The sequence below is a fragment of the Bipolaris victoriae genome (genome assembly GCF_000527765.1).
Source record: "Bipolaris victoriae FI3 unplaced genomic scaffold scaffold_86, whole genome shotgun sequence".
In the NCBI taxonomy this organism is placed as follows: Eukaryota; Fungi; Ascomycota; class Dothideomycetes; order Pleosporales; family Pleosporaceae; genus Bipolaris; species Bipolaris victoriae.
The window spans coordinates 90,854-106,371 of NW_014575306.1; the positions used below are offsets into that span (position 1 = coordinate 90,854).

At 49.9% G+C, this 15,518-nt stretch overlaps 8 protein-coding genes across 8 annotated transcripts; 3 read left to right on the forward strand and 5 right to left on the reverse strand.

Moving 5' to 3' along the window:
* Positions 1-353: 353 nt before the first annotated feature.
* COCVIDRAFT_40526 (hypothetical protein) lies at positions 354-1,976 on the forward strand (the record flags this gene model as incomplete). The annotated part of the gene is made up of 1 exon (XM_014697994.1): positions 354-1,976. One exon carries the CDS (start codon positions 354-356, stop codon positions 1,974-1,976), a length of 1,623 nt encoding a protein of 540 aa, XP_014553480.1.
* A 154-nt stretch (positions 1,977-2,130) lies between these two features.
* On the forward strand, positions 2,131-2,475 carry COCVIDRAFT_107571 (hypothetical protein; the record flags this gene model as incomplete). Its single annotated transcript, XM_014697995.1, has 1 exon — positions 2,131-2,475. A coding segment is annotated over one exon (345 nt), but the record flags the coding sequence as incomplete, so codon positions are not given.
* A 374-nt stretch (positions 2,476-2,849) lies between these two features.
* COCVIDRAFT_29346 (hypothetical protein) lies at positions 2,850-3,200 on the reverse strand (the record flags this gene model as incomplete). The annotated part of the gene is made up of 1 exon (XM_014697996.1): positions 2,850-3,200. One exon carries the CDS (start codon positions 3,198-3,200, stop codon positions 2,850-2,852), a length of 351 nt encoding a protein of 116 aa, XP_014553482.1.
* Positions 3,201-4,068: 868 nt separating this feature from the next.
* COCVIDRAFT_40528 (hypothetical protein) lies at positions 4,069-5,539 on the reverse strand (the record flags this gene model as incomplete). Its single annotated transcript, XM_014697997.1, has 7 exons — positions 4,069-4,322; positions 4,481-4,545; positions 4,594-4,816; positions 4,872-5,022; positions 5,102-5,181; positions 5,236-5,292; positions 5,338-5,539. The coding sequence occupies 7 exons, from the start codon at positions 5,537-5,539 to the stop codon at positions 4,069-4,071; spliced, it is 1,032 nt and encodes a 343-aa protein (XP_014553483.1).
* Positions 5,540-7,686: 2,147 nt separating this feature from the next.
* Positions 7,687-8,424, forward strand: COCVIDRAFT_18671 (hypothetical protein; the record flags this gene model as incomplete). Its single annotated transcript, XM_014697962.1, has 1 exon — positions 7,687-8,424. One exon carries the CDS (start codon positions 7,687-7,689, stop codon positions 8,422-8,424), a length of 738 nt encoding a protein of 245 aa, XP_014553448.1.
* A 306-nt stretch (positions 8,425-8,730) lies between these two features.
* COCVIDRAFT_107521 (hypothetical protein) lies at positions 8,731-9,423 on the reverse strand (the record flags this gene model as incomplete). The annotated part of the gene is made up of 1 exon (XM_014697998.1): positions 8,731-9,423. One exon carries the CDS (start codon positions 9,421-9,423, stop codon positions 8,731-8,733), a length of 693 nt encoding a protein of 230 aa, XP_014553484.1.
* A 1,010-nt stretch (positions 9,424-10,433) lies between these two features.
* Positions 10,434-11,486, reverse strand: COCVIDRAFT_107562 (hypothetical protein; the record flags this gene model as incomplete). The annotated part of the gene is made up of 3 exons (XM_014697999.1): positions 10,434-11,041; positions 11,091-11,334; positions 11,385-11,486. 3 exons carry the CDS (start codon positions 11,484-11,486, stop codon positions 10,434-10,436), a joined length of 954 nt encoding a protein of 317 aa, XP_014553485.1.
* Positions 11,487-14,703: 3,217 nt separating this feature from the next.
* Positions 14,704-15,508, reverse strand: COCVIDRAFT_40532 (hypothetical protein; the record flags this gene model as incomplete). Its single annotated transcript, XM_014698000.1, has 3 exons — positions 14,704-15,244; positions 15,296-15,378; positions 15,428-15,508. 3 exons carry the CDS (start codon positions 15,506-15,508, stop codon positions 14,704-14,706), a joined length of 705 nt encoding a protein of 234 aa, XP_014553486.1.
* Between the last annotated feature and the right edge of the window lie 10 nt (positions 15,509-15,518).

Sequence of the window (15,518 nt, forward strand, 5' to 3'; positions counted from 1 at the left end):
AACAGGAGCCGGAGACCCGCTCGTAGCCGTCTCGAAAATTTCGATCATGCTACCGTCACGGTTCAACCTGCGCGCAAATGCAACCAAGTCGCCCCCCATGTGGACCTAGGATGAAAATTTGGACAGTCGACGGGTTTTCCAGAGCGTGGAGTATGCCGACGGCTAACGAGATGGGTTATTGGAGTGGTCCACGATGACTCCACTGTTGGGGTCGTCAATTTTGATTGAAATATTGTCCATGGTCCTGGCTTCTTTGCGCTTCATCCTGATCGAATACATTGCAACTCTTTCGTTGTTGTCTTTCCATCGTCAAGCCCAAGCGCCGGGTCCACCGCTGACGCATCAACAACATCATGGCATCCGCTGCTGATCAAATAACGCCCAAGATGGACCAGCGGTCGGAGAAGTCACTTTCTCACTCAGGAAGCGATGTCGAGAAGCAGGCTGCCCCGCCCAAGGAGGAGTTGCAGCGCAAGCTATCCTCCCGACACTTGCAGTTCGTCGCTATCGGTGGAACAGTAGGAACTGGTGTCTTCATCGCCAGTGGAGGCTCAATTGCAACTGCTGGCCCTGCTGGAGCACTCTTGGCCTATGTCTTCGTCGGTACCCTGGTCTACTCCGTCATGCTCAGCTTGGCTGAGATGGCTACCTACCTACCCATCTCCGGTGCATTCACTCAGTACGCTGCTCGATTTGTTGATCCCTCGCTCGGTTTCTCCATGGGATGGATCTACTGGTTTTCTTGGTCAATCACCTATGCGCTCGAGCTCACAGCTGCTGGCCTCATCATCCAATGGTGGAACTCTGACCTCAGCATCGGCATTTTCATCACGATCTTCTGGGTTCCAATCACTGCTGTGAATTTCTTGCCAGTCGACATCTTCGGAGAGTTCGAGTTTTGGTTTGCCCTGATCAAAGTCGTCGCCCTTGTTGGATTCTGGATTTACGCCATCTGCATGAACGCTGGTGTTGGCGCCCAAGGCTACATTGGCTTCAAGTACTGGAACTCACCTGGCGCTTTCGCCCCGTACATTGCTGAGGGTCCTGTCGCGAAGTTTGTTGGTTTCTGGGCTGTTCTTATCCAAGCTGGTTTTGCCTACCAAGGTACCGAGCTCTGCGCCATCGGTGCGGGCGAGTCAGCCAACCCACGTGTGACCATGCCCAAGGCCATCCGCAAGACTTTCTGGAGCATCTTCATCCTCTTCGTCTTCACCATCTTCTTTGTCGGTATCTTGATCCCCTACGACAATGAATCCCTCCAAATCGGCGACACCAACGCTGGATCCTCGCCAATGGTCATCGCCTTCCAACTCGCTGGTGTATCCGCTCTTCCCGACATCTTCAATGCCGTTTTGCTCACTGTCGTTCTTTCCGCCGCCAGCTCTAACGTTTACTCTGGAAGCCGTATTCTCGTTGGCCTTGCAGAGGAAAAGTGTGCTCCCGCATTCCTCAAGACTGCCAGCAAGCGTGGAGTTCCATACTGGGCAACCTCCGTAACCGCCGCCATGGGTCTGCTAGCCTACATGAACCTCAGCTCCAACGGCGAGCAAGCCTTCAACTGGCTCTTGAACATTGTCTCCGTCGCTGGTTTTATTGCCTGGACATGTGTCTTGATCTGCCACCTTGCCTTCATGCGTGCGCTCAAGGCTCAGAACATCGACCGCGACACCCTTCCATTCAAGTCTTGGGGAGGTCGCCCTCTCGCCCTCTACGGTGTTACCTTTTGTGCCATCATAACCATCACCCAAGGTTTCACCGCATTCGTTCCCTGGAGTACCGAGGATTTCTTCATCGCATACATCAGTTTAATCCTCTTCGCTGTCCTCTACACTGGACACAAGCTCGTTACCCGAAGTAAATTCATCAACCCCGCGGAGGCCGACATCCACACTGGAAAGTTTGAGGATGAGATCTCCGAGACCTGGGAAGAGTCCTCTGCCAGTGGATGGAAGAAGATTATGAACAAGTTTCTTTGATTTTTCAGATGTCTCTGTATAATCTAAATGTTGGGCTTGAGTAACAAAAAGTGCTTTTTGGGAGCGTTTATCGAGGACCGCATGGCGCAGCGTTAGGTGGCGTACGATTGCATTGCATGGCGTCTATTATTCTTTTTCCTAACTTCGTTGAACCGATACCAATGTTGATGTTTTGAAAGTCTTCACAACACGTTCTTTATCTCGCCTGACTCATGTGCCTACAAGAGTGAAAAGTTACTATTGTTGTATCATACTAAGCATTGAACTTACAAAGCACTTTATAATCTCAGGAGAAAGACATTCGATAGCAAACAGGGGATCATGTCACAAAAGCCTGATGGTACATCACGACTTTGAAGCGCCACCTCCTGCCTCAGCCTCCTTCCCGTTTCGCCAGTTGAACAGCCACCACAGCACAGCTATGCACCGCCACACGATGAGGCTCAGCCGTCTCGGTACCGAAAAATCTCTTCACAAACACCAGGTTGGCTTGGGATGAGCGAAGCACAATCACTGCACAACCTGCCGCCCATGGCAAGAAACTCATGGCTTCAACGTAACGTGAATTACACAACGGGATCACTGACATCCCTCTCGCCATGAAGCAGCACGATCGCAGAAACGAAATACATTACACCGCTTTTATCGTGCATAGCTACTAAGAACAATCCACCAAAACACTGGGGGTATCATTGAAAAACATTCATCATCGACCACCCACCTATTCATCTACAATGATATCAAAAGCAAAAGAACCACACACCCGTTCCGCATAAAACAATCAAATCCTTCGATCCCACGCCCCCCCCCTCCCCCCTTTCCCCTTCCCAAAAACTGTCATCCACCCCAGCCTCCTTCATTTCCATCCCCAACTCACCCCCACAGCCGCACAACCTCGAGCACACCGAACCCCACAATGCCGACTTGTATTGCGCCCATCGATGGCACAAAGTTCATCATAGCGGCGCTCTCGGTGTCGGTATCGTTGTCAGAGCTCGCAAATCCTCCTTTGGGCTTCTTAGCCTTTTTGCTCTTCTTGCTCTTTTTCTTCTTGTTGTTGCTGCTGCTGCGGGCGGCGAGGTGCGAGTGCGCGTCGGTGTAGGCGTGGGCGGCGCGGGCGGTGAGTGCTTCGTTGCATTGTTCGATTGATGCGCCGGTGAAGGGGGAGGAGGGGGTTGCTGTTGCGAGAGTGGCGAGGAAGAGGGTTGGTAGTATGAATTTCATCTTTGATAAGATGTGGGTTTTTGTTGTTGTTGTTGTTGTTGTTGTTGGTTTTTGACAGAGAAAGATTGAGGTGTAGGAGCGTTGTACACACACGGGTGCGTGTCTTTATTAATGGTAAGAAGGATTTTTGACTAAATGGCTTGGTATGAATGCCGTTGGTGGCTTCGATAGGGACGGACTGGTTGGTTGGCGGGAAGAAATACTGAGTCGCACAATATTATATAGTCCTACCCATCCCACGATGCAAATTGCACGGCTCTTTTACCCAAGTTGAGCTGTACACATCCTTTACAACACAGCCCTTCTACACTGCCTGATACGTCGTGATTGCCGTTGAACAGCACAGCCTGCTTAAGGCCTGCCACGACACACATGATATTATACCGGCGGTCTGTAACTTGACAGGATTCAGACCAATCAGAGATAAGGTGAGCCATCACTGCAAGCCATGGAATTTAGGCTTACAGCTTGGCTTCCTTAGCGTGTCAGCTGAATAGGTTAACGATCCTACGTCGGAGTGTTAAAAACATGTTTTGCCAAGCTTCTAGACTAGCAGTTCAGCTGAGAACTCATAGTTGCATTTCCTGTAAATGCTTAGTGCATCATCAATGAACCTTGCTGGGGAACGACTTGTGTGGGCCGAACGCACGACCAATCCTCAGTGTGAAGCAGGATTGCCGAGATTGGAACTGTCGCGGACTGGATGATGGACGGCAATGTTGTTCGCATTTACGAAATACTATCCGCGTCCAGCTACAAAGAGGTTGCTTTCTAAAGATTGGTGAAACTTTTAACCAGACGGTGTAAGGTGCCCAGTTGTGCCCTTCTGCATAATGAACGAGCCATGTTTTATTGCTGAGCACGGCCCTTACGAACGCGACGACCCATACGATACTGTGACCTTTTGCTTATCATCTGCATCCATTGGCACTCTGTCTCCGGAGGGGGGTATACTGGAGAGGCGGATTTGCCGAGTTCGGGCTCGCGATGATGGAGAAGTGATACCTCGCATTGCTGCAGGGAAGAGTTGTCGCGCCAAGGGTCGGATAGCTGGAATGCTGACCGATATGATTCCAAGACTGCATTCACTCACGCTCATTATGAGACATGGCACGCTCTTATCTGCAGACCTCAGTCAGCCACTTCTCTCTCGCTGTCAGTCTGACCAACTGTTTCTTGATCTGTGCTGACGTGGATCTTTCAAATGAAGACATCGAGAAACATCGTTGGTGCTTTGGCAAACGCCATAATGATATGCGTAATGAAAAAGGCCTTCTTACAAGTGATGTCCAGAGCATGCAGACTGTGCAGAAAGCAAATGCGAATAATTCCTACTATGCAGGCACTAATCATACTCAGCACATGTTGAATTTGGGATCGTGGGACTGCATACCTTGCACCTCCTCCTAATAGCATACAAAGGATGATGCGTTGCTTTCGCGACATGTCCAATCTCCAAAAGTAAGGCAAAGGAAGTACACAAAGGGCAATATCGGTGATTATGTTCACCGCCGAACTCGCGTACAAATAGGCGACATAGTCGATACACTTGCGTTCGACCATAAATTCCCAAGCTCCATAGTATGGGAGACATTGAAAAAAGGTAACGAAGACACCTACGCACAGAAGAGTCAGCAGTGATAGGTTAGGGTGGTGATTAATGCGCTTTACCTGTAATCCACAAGCCAACAACGGGAAACATTGTCACGTACATCCACGTGTGGAATTTTTGGTCCGGGACAAAACGAAAATAGGAGGATATGATGGCGAGTTTTGTCAACGCGATTGCACAGGCGTATAATATCTGGCAAACGTAAAGATCCTGCTCCTTATTAGTGTCATCGAGTCACATGGATACTCTCTTTACGAAGTACTCTGCTGAAGGAGAAAGGTTCACATACCAAGATAATACTCTTCAACTTCTCGAGGACGTCTAGTAGAGGAAGGACCCAAATATGTTGACCAAGCCCGTGAATGGTGCCTGCTGCGGTGTTACTAACTATCATTCTGCTCCAAAGGGACCCACCCCACTTACCCACGATGCATGCCACTGCCAGAGCTACCGTAAATAACGCAGCAAATATGATGAGGACTAGATTGCATTAGCGAACTAACTAAAGCATTATCGTGTACGTACCATCATCAAAGAATATTTTGTGGACGTATTTGAGTCGTGCAACTATGCGTAGAGCAACAGTTAAGAGTACAAGGACAATGATCATGGTACATGATATCTTGACAAAGGGAACGTTGGAGGAATGGTCCGCGAAATTGAACTGGCTGATGTCGAACTGGTAATTACCAAAGAGGGAAGTGCCATTACTGAGCGGACTTGACATTGTGTGAGGGCTCTGAACTGTCTCTGGTCGAAAATGTAGGTAGAGTCAAGGTGGATCCTACACTGATATCAGTGTGCCTACAAATAGACCAGGCCAGGGCAGGCTCAGGGGAGCGTTTGGCATAAAGGTACAGAGGTGGGTTATCTTGGGTCAGTGCGTACGTAGTGGACGTCACATCTAGCTGGATTCCTAGGTCGTTCGCCTATCACCAATAGCGGCATTCAGGGTTTAGTGTCCTCGATGTTCTACCAAAATGATCGACGACGAAAACAATGACTCGCATGTACGACCAATTGTGTGATGGCGGAGGTGACAAGAGAATAGCCTCTGCAAGTTTCGAATGTGGGTATACGTCTGGTCCGGACGGCTAGATATATGCAAGCGCGGCATGGGAAAGTTAATTATCCCCAGATTCCCCTGAGATGACCGACCCAGCAGTAGACTCATAATCTAGAAGCCCACAAGCCCGTCTGTTGGGCGAGTGATGGCTGGGTTGCACAAATGAGGTTTCGCAAAGCTGCATCCGTCCAACCTTCGGTGCTCAACAGCATCTATATTAAGATGTTGCAGGACAACGGCACCAGGCATCAAATGAATTGCTTAGCGAACTGGTTGCCGTTTTCGCAACCTGCTCAACACCAGGTCATCTTGCTTGGCAACAGAAAGTCTTTCCAGAGCATGTTCATCTGTTTTGTTTGTGCAGAGTGGCAGCCGCACCAGCTTTCACAGAAACACGGAGACACGGCTGCAGGAGTAAGAGGCGCTTGTGGGCACCGGCTTATTGTTTCTTTTGTTAGTGCAAGTGATAGTTTCCGGTACGCCAGAGTTTGTCCATGTCGACGGTTCGTCGGAAACAACGGCGACTGGCGACTGACGCCTGCAAGGCTAGCCGTGCATCTCAACGATGATTGAAACAAGAGAGCGACGGCGTTGGCGGACAGAGCGAAGTGAGATGTGAGGTGTGTGTGGGGGTGTATTTGTGTGGCTGGAGAAGGCCTCAGGACGAAAGCGGGAGAGTCAGCTTCCCATCGCCTTCCGATCCCAGATTCGGGGCAAGCGTCCCGCCGAGCCGGCCTCTTCCATCTGTCAAATACCAACTGGTGCTCCGCGCTGAACACATACAAATCCTCCCAACTAAGTACTACACTACATGCAAGCACCACATACTAATTGCCCGGTATGTGTATCGGCATCTTCCAGGTCTAAGTAAAGTAAAGTCGATCTTCACAACTTCGGTCGCGACACATCACGCGGAGTTCCTATTCACTCGAGCACAACTCCAACACACGTACATGCTTTGGCGCCTCCAATTGCCGTGAAGCTGACACGCGCCTCTTGGTACAAGTATTACTTGACAAACGTTGATCTGGACGTCATGGTCGATCCGCCTTCTCCGCAAGCAGACCAAGAGCGAGCGAAAATAGCGCCGAGCCGTTGTCTGTCACGATACTCGCACTCGCAAACGGCAGAGGATCATCGCGGGCTTATCTGTCCTATCGCTGGCAACTTACGTAGTAATAGCAGCAGTCTGATCCCGACAACTCAAATGTGAACATCATCGCCCCCTATGCTCTATCTCTGACGACTGGTTACTCGCTGCTGGTTGCTGCCCATTCTTGGCTTCCCTACCATCTCGCCGCGAAGCCCCGGCCGCCGCGTAACCCCTCAGTACTATCCCAGGCTCTTGAGCTACCCATTCGGAGCCACTCCGGTATGGTTCCGCATTCTCACAGGTACTCTTGCTGAGCACTCGGGCGCCAAGATGGAGTGATTCGAGATCTTGCTGAGGAGAAGGTGGCTATGTCCATAACAAGACACGCTACAAGTGCCGGATCCAATTGAGCGATGAGCGCCACGCCGATGCCTATGCTTGCGCACCAGGATTACTGGGTACACTTCACCAGGCTGTACACCGCGCCCTGGACAATTCCGCCGTGAGTGTTCAGAAGTGGGGTAACTCCAAGGTAATCTTGCTTTTTTAGACAGGTCGATAAAGGTCGGGGCTCCCTTGACTACTAATCTTGATGCAAACAGCAAGATCGTCACATGACGGCACGTAGCAATCTTTTACATTGATATACAATCTATCTGCAGGATTAGCTTGTCCTCAACGCTTTCCCCATCTCACAACCATAATCTCTGCCGCCATGGCCAATTTCGCGCACCGTGTTTCGTATGTTGTGAGAGACAAGGACGATGATGACGACCCGAAGCCAGGACCACCGCCACCCAAAGAAACAAACTCTGCTCAAGCCGCCTCTGGCGCTCTTCCCACCGCGACCGAATCCTTGGCCAGTACTGCTCCATCATCGACATCCACAACATTGCCAACGCCACCAAGACCAGGAACATCAGAAACTTCAGGAACCTCAGGAACATCGGGATACTCAGAAGGATCGGGGTCATCAGGGGATAGTTTCGGCCCGGCAGAAAGTGCAGGAATCGGTGTCGGAGTCGCCCTTGCACTACTTGTCCTAGCCCTAGGAGCATGGTTCTTTATACGCCGCAGACGAAAGCGTAGAATGAGCAAAGCCTCGCTCGGCTCATCGACACCTGACACTGAAGCCGGCCTCGCAAACAAAGAATATGGCACACCCAGCATAAAAGAGATGGAAGCCGGAAGACGAGCGTCTGAGCTGGCTGCTCACATGGCCCCAGTCGAAGTTCCAGGCGACCCAGAGTTTGTGGCCGAGCTAGAAGGCTCAGATGCTGCTATCGGGGCGGTCAAAGAGAAGCAAGATCGCGAGCGTCTCTTTGCTGATGCGCCGCTGGATGAACCGGGTGACCGTGATGAGTTTGGGTTCAGCAGAAATAACAGTAGGAGGAGCGATGTCAAGAGCGGCATCGACTTCAAAGGCTCCGACGTCAAGAAATTTGACTCCTAGCGAGGAAGGGGGGGCGCAACCGCCACTGAATTTTCCCCCATAATCCGTACGTAGATTGCGAACGGCTTACGAATATACATGTAACGAATTTCTCTTGTTTCCCTCCAGCTTTCTAGGTTCCCCTCCAGCTTTCTACTTTTTCCAAGTCCAGAAGAGAGGGTGGTGGAGAGCAAAACCGGATTGGAAACGGGCGTTTCTTTTCTGGATAATCTTTCTACTAGCTCAACATACGTTACATGCGTCGTATTTACTTTGCATGATTGAGAGATGGTTTTGTCTGTCTCGGCCTTCATGGGGGAGCACGCTTCAAGGCACCTGGCCGGCTGGAAAGTGGGCGGTTACAGGCGGCGATATCGGCGAGGCACCTCGCGAAGAGAGATCCCACGACGAGCGCAGCAACGGAGACACATCGCCGCGAGTGGTGCCTGGCGGCGATACCATCAACAGTGGTACACTCCACCGCGTCAATTCGTTATTCGGCTGTGCGGGGTCGGCTTCGGATACCGTGTTCCAGTCTTTCCACTGCTTCAGTCGTTGCACGTACAGCTCTTCTGCTTCTTCTGGCGCATTCTGGGGTTTTCCAATTCCATCTACCTCTTGCGGACGAGTATCGCCATGGAGCTCGGGTGTTTGTCCTGCGTCGAGCTCATAGATAATATGAGCGTCGACTTCGACGGGTGGTAGTGGAGGTGGTAACGTTGCTGCAGACAGGACGGGTGGGGGCGCATGCGGCCACCAAGTCTTCTCTTGTTGCGTTTCGACACCTCCTGCTTCTGGTATCTGATGCTGCAATCCCTGGGCAAGAATGCGGTTCCGTCGTCTGATGGCCAGGAAAGCGAGGATGGCGATGAGGACGACTGATACAGAGCACGCTACGCCAATGGCAATGCCGCGCTTGATGCCAGGAAGCGCTGATTCGCCTTCCTCAAGCTGTTCCGCTCTAATTGACCGCGATTGCGTAGATTGTAGCGTATGCGATAGGACTGGGAGCGTGACCATTGTTCAGAGAATGTTTGATTCGATAATTTTGTAACAACAGTAGAACAGGATCAGATGCGACAAGCTAGAAGGAATATGATATGCATCTTTTGTTCAAGGCAGCTAGCTAATCGAAAGACTTGCCGTAACAACATTGGGCAGGTGGCTGCGGCGCAGCTGTGTGAATCTGGACAATATGCTGCAATCACGGCCCTTGTCGCCCGAACCATGCGGGAGGTGGGCTCTGGCGGTTACAGCAGAGATGGAGGGGGCGGAAATGCGTTCCTCTGAGCCAACCAAGTGTCCCCACACGAGGCAGTGCTGCATGCTTGACACCCCAAATTCAGCCTGCGCGACGGCGTTGCGACAATCTCCAGGTGGTTGGGGAGTCAAAGAAACCATCGTGGTGCAAAGAGGTGAAAGGCCGAAATACCATGGAAGGGGCGAGGCGGTGCAGTGGCTACGGCATTGTCATGTTGCGATGCAAATAGAATCATAGTATCCCCAGATCATGACCAGGGGCATCTTGTATCGACCCCATATTAACATTGCCGCATATCTCGGGTTAGGCGTTCTTCACCCACACATCCCGAATTTGACATCATGTTCCCGTCGTTTGGGGAGCCGCTGGACCCACAGTCATTTAATTTTCCGTGCTTTCTTGACTATTAGCCTGTGGCGGGCCTGCAATGTGTATCAGCCTCGCTGTTCGCCTAGTACATCCAAACCAAGGTCTAGTCCGCAGTGTGGAGCAATCGTTGTGTTATCCACCCGTCACCTACATGCACAAACTATCGGATAAAGCTCACCGCAAGCTTTAGCGACAATGCGTCGTCGGTAGTTTGGAATATGCTTAATGCTGTCATGTCGCGCCTGTATAAAGTGAGCACAGTCTCTTTTAGAAAGGTTGTAGTGACAGGCGGTCAATGGGATTCGACTTAGAGTTCGCTTGAACATATTGAAAAAGGATGTTGCATCGATACAGTTGCTGTATGGTTTTCGTTGTTATCTAGTCGTCTCACAGCAGCACATCAATAACCTTTCCCTTGGTGTACCGCTTCTCCACCGCCATACCACAGAGTGCCCGTGCCACAGTGCAGTCCCTTCTCCTGTCCCAAATTGAACTCTCCTCCGTCAGGAATCTTCCCGTTGTTATGCTCCGGCCAAAACTCCTTCTGGAGCCAGCCATTAATCTCTTCAATCTTACTGATTAGAGCCTTGATCTTTTCCGGATCGGAGACGCCTTGTTCGTTTTCAAAGTCCTTGGAATAGATGAATCGGCCAATGGTGAGATGGCTTGAGGGCACGACATAGCGAGAATCCACATTCAAGCCCGCATCACGACATAGAGAAAACATATCTCGGCGGAGGTGGTGATAGGTGAACTTGTCGTCCTCTAGGGTGCGGCCGTCATGTAGTCCTTCTCCGGCCGCCGGTACGAAGCTCAGAGCCAGCGCTGAAGCATCATAGCCAATCAAAGGCTTGATGAGACGCGCGCGGTGATCATACGTGTAGTCGGTCATGGCTGGGATCTTGTCCCGTACACTATCAACTAGCTTTTGGATCTCTGGGGCAGTCTTCGAGTGCGTCACTTCCAAAGCCGTGATATGGAGGTTGTCCCGCGGCATAAGCCAAAGGTCTTAGTACGTCAGCCTGTCTATCCTCGCTATTTAGCGGTTGTTACTTACTAGGTGCGACGGTGCGTAGCTCTTGCTGCACTCGATGTATCAAGTCTTTGACTTTGTGCGTTGGCCGCCCCCAGAAAACGAAGCAGTTACGCGGATCCTCGAACCCAGGTTCAATGGTGGGATCGCACTTTCGCAAAAGAATCTGATCTATGGTGACACCCGGAAAATCTTCTTGAAGCATCTTGGCTTTTTGCTGAGAGTTTCTCGTGGTGCGGTGTAGCTGGTACTTTTCTTGGATCCTTGCCTACGATGGCTGCTCAGCATGCTAATGATCCAGCGTGGGGATCCTCTTACCGGATCGTCTTCACAGGCTGCAATCAATGCATCGTATGGATTGCTGAAAGCTGAAGTCGAGATACCGCTAAGGTCCTCGAATGTGTTGGCCTGGTTGGACATGATGGTTCTCTCGATAATGTATTTGGGAAGCGGCGGCGGTATGTAGTGGATCAATTGCAATCGGCAGCCTTTGTACTTGTACTTGTACCTGCTTAACTCTGGCCACGTAAGATACGAGGTGTACAGTCTGAAGGGCGTGGAAAAAGGAACAAGCTAAGCAGGCTGCAGGTACTACTTGACTCGCCCATTGCCGTACCAATACCCTCCCCACCTAGGCAACCTATCCGCGTCTTGAGGCTATGCCTACTTCAAACAGCCTGCTGCATGTTCTCGCTCTGGACTTGCTGGCTGAGTAACAGACAATAATTCCAGTTCTATCACTGACCCACAATGGGTTTGAGTACATGAGTACGTACTTGTGTTATGACTCGGTGATGCGGGGCAGTGACATGGCCCATCTCACCCACGTGCTTTCGCTCTCCAACCGCGAACGCGTCGACGCATACGTAACGCGTACCGAACACTTCATTACCCTTTTTTTCCTTTTGTCTCTCGACCTATCTTCACTAGGCGTACCAATTTACTTAGCAGCGCGTTTTCTGACTATTATGATATCTAATATGTACATTATGGCTCTCGAGAAGAAAGGATACGGTGAAACACCAATCAAGCATATATTTTCCGCAGAAATCAAATGTTCAAACAATGTTTTATTAAGCAGAACTTCTAGCATAAGTTCTTGGTCAGGAATTCAAGAGATTTCACGACCATATCCAGCAATCGGCGGCGTGCATTGAACAGTATTGAGCTTCTTTTGCTCCAAGGCATGCCTCTTACCAAACTCATATTCGCCGATGAAACTCAGAAAGACGCGTAATTCAGCGGGAAATTATATTTCTATTGCTGTCATTGTATCATTTGTAAATGCGACTCTGATTACTGGCTCCAGAGCTTTTCAATTGTGGTCTTTGTCTATTCATTATAAGCGGCCATAGATATATCAAAGACTGGATCTGGATACGATGAAGCAAGAGATGAAGCTAAGTGTCCGAAATTTCAATCAAATAAGCAAACACATACCAGTGGTGTTGTAGTGCAAGAATTTCCAGTATGTGGACATTCTGCTTTGCATATCTCGTGTCGGTAATGCGAAGCACGTGTAAAAAGAGGCAGTGACGAGCATCTACCGAAATCCACCACTGCATAACTTCAATAGTAGACGGCGGTGCGAAATATCCATGCGAATTGAACTTGAGGTTCTTCCGGACATTCTTGCATCCACTTATGATGTGCAAGCGGTAGATCCAACTTTAAGCTCGTATCTACGTAGATCTAGCATGTAAAGCTCAGGACACCTCGCAGCTAAGTATGGTAAATTAATGTAAGCTTTCTCAGTCAACATCTCACAAGCAAGGGCTGCATTTGAGGATGTTCACAGGCGCTCATATTCCTAGACATTCTTGTGCATTCCACAGTGATTGTTCAAATATGCTCGGATCATTCTTGGGCTCTGGAACGAACTAGATCATCGCTAACATGCTTATTTTGACAATCAATACATCTTGAAAGTATACAGACGAATGCCCTTGAGCACTCCGTGATACAAGGTCGACTTGTAACGTGACCCAGCAGGGTGCGGCTACTGCACACGAGGACCGTGAAGTAGCCGTGATTTTGAGCGCGCAACCAAACAGCCTTCTTCGATATTTCATTGAGGATCATCAGCTGACGGGCCGATAACACGCATTCACGTGGCTCTCAATGTCATGCCTCTTGTTCACCGTGCTCAAGGAAGGCTTCGTGACCCAAAAGGAGATGCAAAGACCGCATGGAGACTTGTCGGGGATCACAACGACTCACCTTCCCGAGATTTTGCAGCAATCAACTTGAACAATAATGCAAGTGATGCAACAGTATCACCGTCGTCCCGACCTACTTGGACGGCACCCAATTGAATTCCTCGAAGCGGATGATCCATCAGGAGCTTAGAAAGAGGATGGCCGTTAAAAAAACAGGAGAGAGAACTGTTATGGAACTAGACTGGATAGTTGAGGCTCGAGACAAGTTGGAACAAGGTGTTCGCCGAGGTGTGCCAGCCGATCTTCCATCGTTTGTCAAGACTGTCACGATCGCATGGCTCATTCGAAGCGAGTTCGACAGGAACGTATTTGAAGCCTAACTTGACAGCAACCAGCTCTCAATAAATGAATATCGCTAGTCTGATGAACGAAATTCCGCCCCTAATCGTATGTCCGCCCCATATCGCGCGCGGATGGCAATTCCAACTGGAAAAGTTATTGTCTGCTCACGAGTCCAAATTATACAAGTTTCTCGTTTTAGATGAATACGCCTAGTTACAAGCTCCAAATGTCCACAATGTGCTGCCAAGTAGATTTACTATCGTTTCCCGGAAACTTTTTACACAGAAGTACATATACAAATTGGCTCATGTTTTTCGTCTTGCTTGAGTCAGCCATCACTAGCTGTCGCAGCATCAACGCTTCTGTCCACTGGGCCACTCATGAGATACCTAGTCAAATTCTTGTACACAAGACACATGCTTACGTAGAGTTTCAAAGACTCACAAAAGAAGGCGTTTTGGAATCAGCATTGCTATTCAGGAATAAATGTAACATACGAAGCCTTGAACCCCTGTTCAGAAAAAGGACATGACAGCTAAGCAGTACGTAGGCTAAGCTAAAGGTGCTGATGTCTAAATTTAAGGACTTGATGCTTAGTGAAAAGGGACGGCTCACGAGAATCGTGAACAAACTGGGGGTTGGGGTTTTCCATGGGGATGTGGCATCGACAGTGACACTTTGAGGGACTGAGGCCGTTTCGGCGTCCGGCAGTCCTTTTTTCTTCTATGTATAGTAAATGGATGTTCGCATGAAAAGGCTTTAAGCATTATTTACCATGATAGCTCCTAATTATTAACCGTCTTCCACAATTCACAGTTAACATAATCGACTTGTTTTCCTGGGTGTCTTTCCTTCTTGGTATGGTCACTACTTCTTGTCCTTTCGGGGCCTACATCTCTCTTCTTTCTCTCTTTTGCGGAAAAGACAACCAAGGTACAAGATCACACTATGGAACAGCTCTTTTTTCTTCGAATAGTACAAACGTTGGTCGCGAAGTGAATTTATTTTGAATAAACTTTGGTCTTTCGCAAATGGTATGAAGGGAGAAAAAAGAGTAAATTCCATCTGTTTCGCCAAACGCCTCGCCATATGCAACATCCCGTGTCGATTTCCTCACACCTTTTCGTGACTGGTTTTTAAATGACCCATCGGTAACTAGCATAACGACCTGCTGTCTCGGACTTTCGGATAATCTTGACAACAGCACCTCTCCTAAGGCCCAAGTACTTTGCAACCGGGTCCGTCGACTGAATTCTGGGTAGCTGAGTCTGCTTCAAACGGTATCGCTGTAGCAGCTGTTGCTTCTCTTGATCGCTCAACAGCACGTGCTTGGGTACAAGCTCGTGCTTTGTGATGTTGACCAGCAGGTCCTGCTCGACAAAGACCTCTACGCCGCCCTTGGGACCGTCGGTGATGCTCGTGGCGCCGCGGAGAAGTCGAATAGCCATACCGGTCATGGCCTTGACGGTGACCATGATTCCGGAGTGGAAGGAGCCGTTGACCAGATGTGCCATGTACTCGCGCAGCTGCTTCATGCCCACGTTCTCGTCGGCATTGAACTCGACCCAGATGGTACCGATGTTGGGGGTGGGGTTGGGGTTCTTTTTTGTCGGGGCGTCAGTGTACTTTGCCAGCATTTCCTCGGAGGGCTGGCAGGAAAAGTTGAGGCGCGAGCGGCTGCGAGTGGGTTAGTGCTGGCTAGAAGTGAGGGTGCTGTGTAGTGCCTACTCGGGCTCGCCGTCTTCGCGCGCATATCTCCGTGAGAATTCCTCGAGCGACATGTTCATGTCATCCTCAACCACCATGTAGCCCTTGAATCGAGTCAGCGCGCAGTCTGGCATTGCTCACGGCGCAACCTACCCGGTCGTTCATCATCTCCTTGGTGGTGCGCCAGACCCTCCAGAGGCGGATCAAGCTTGGGTTATACCTTTCGCCGTCCATGTTTGCAGTC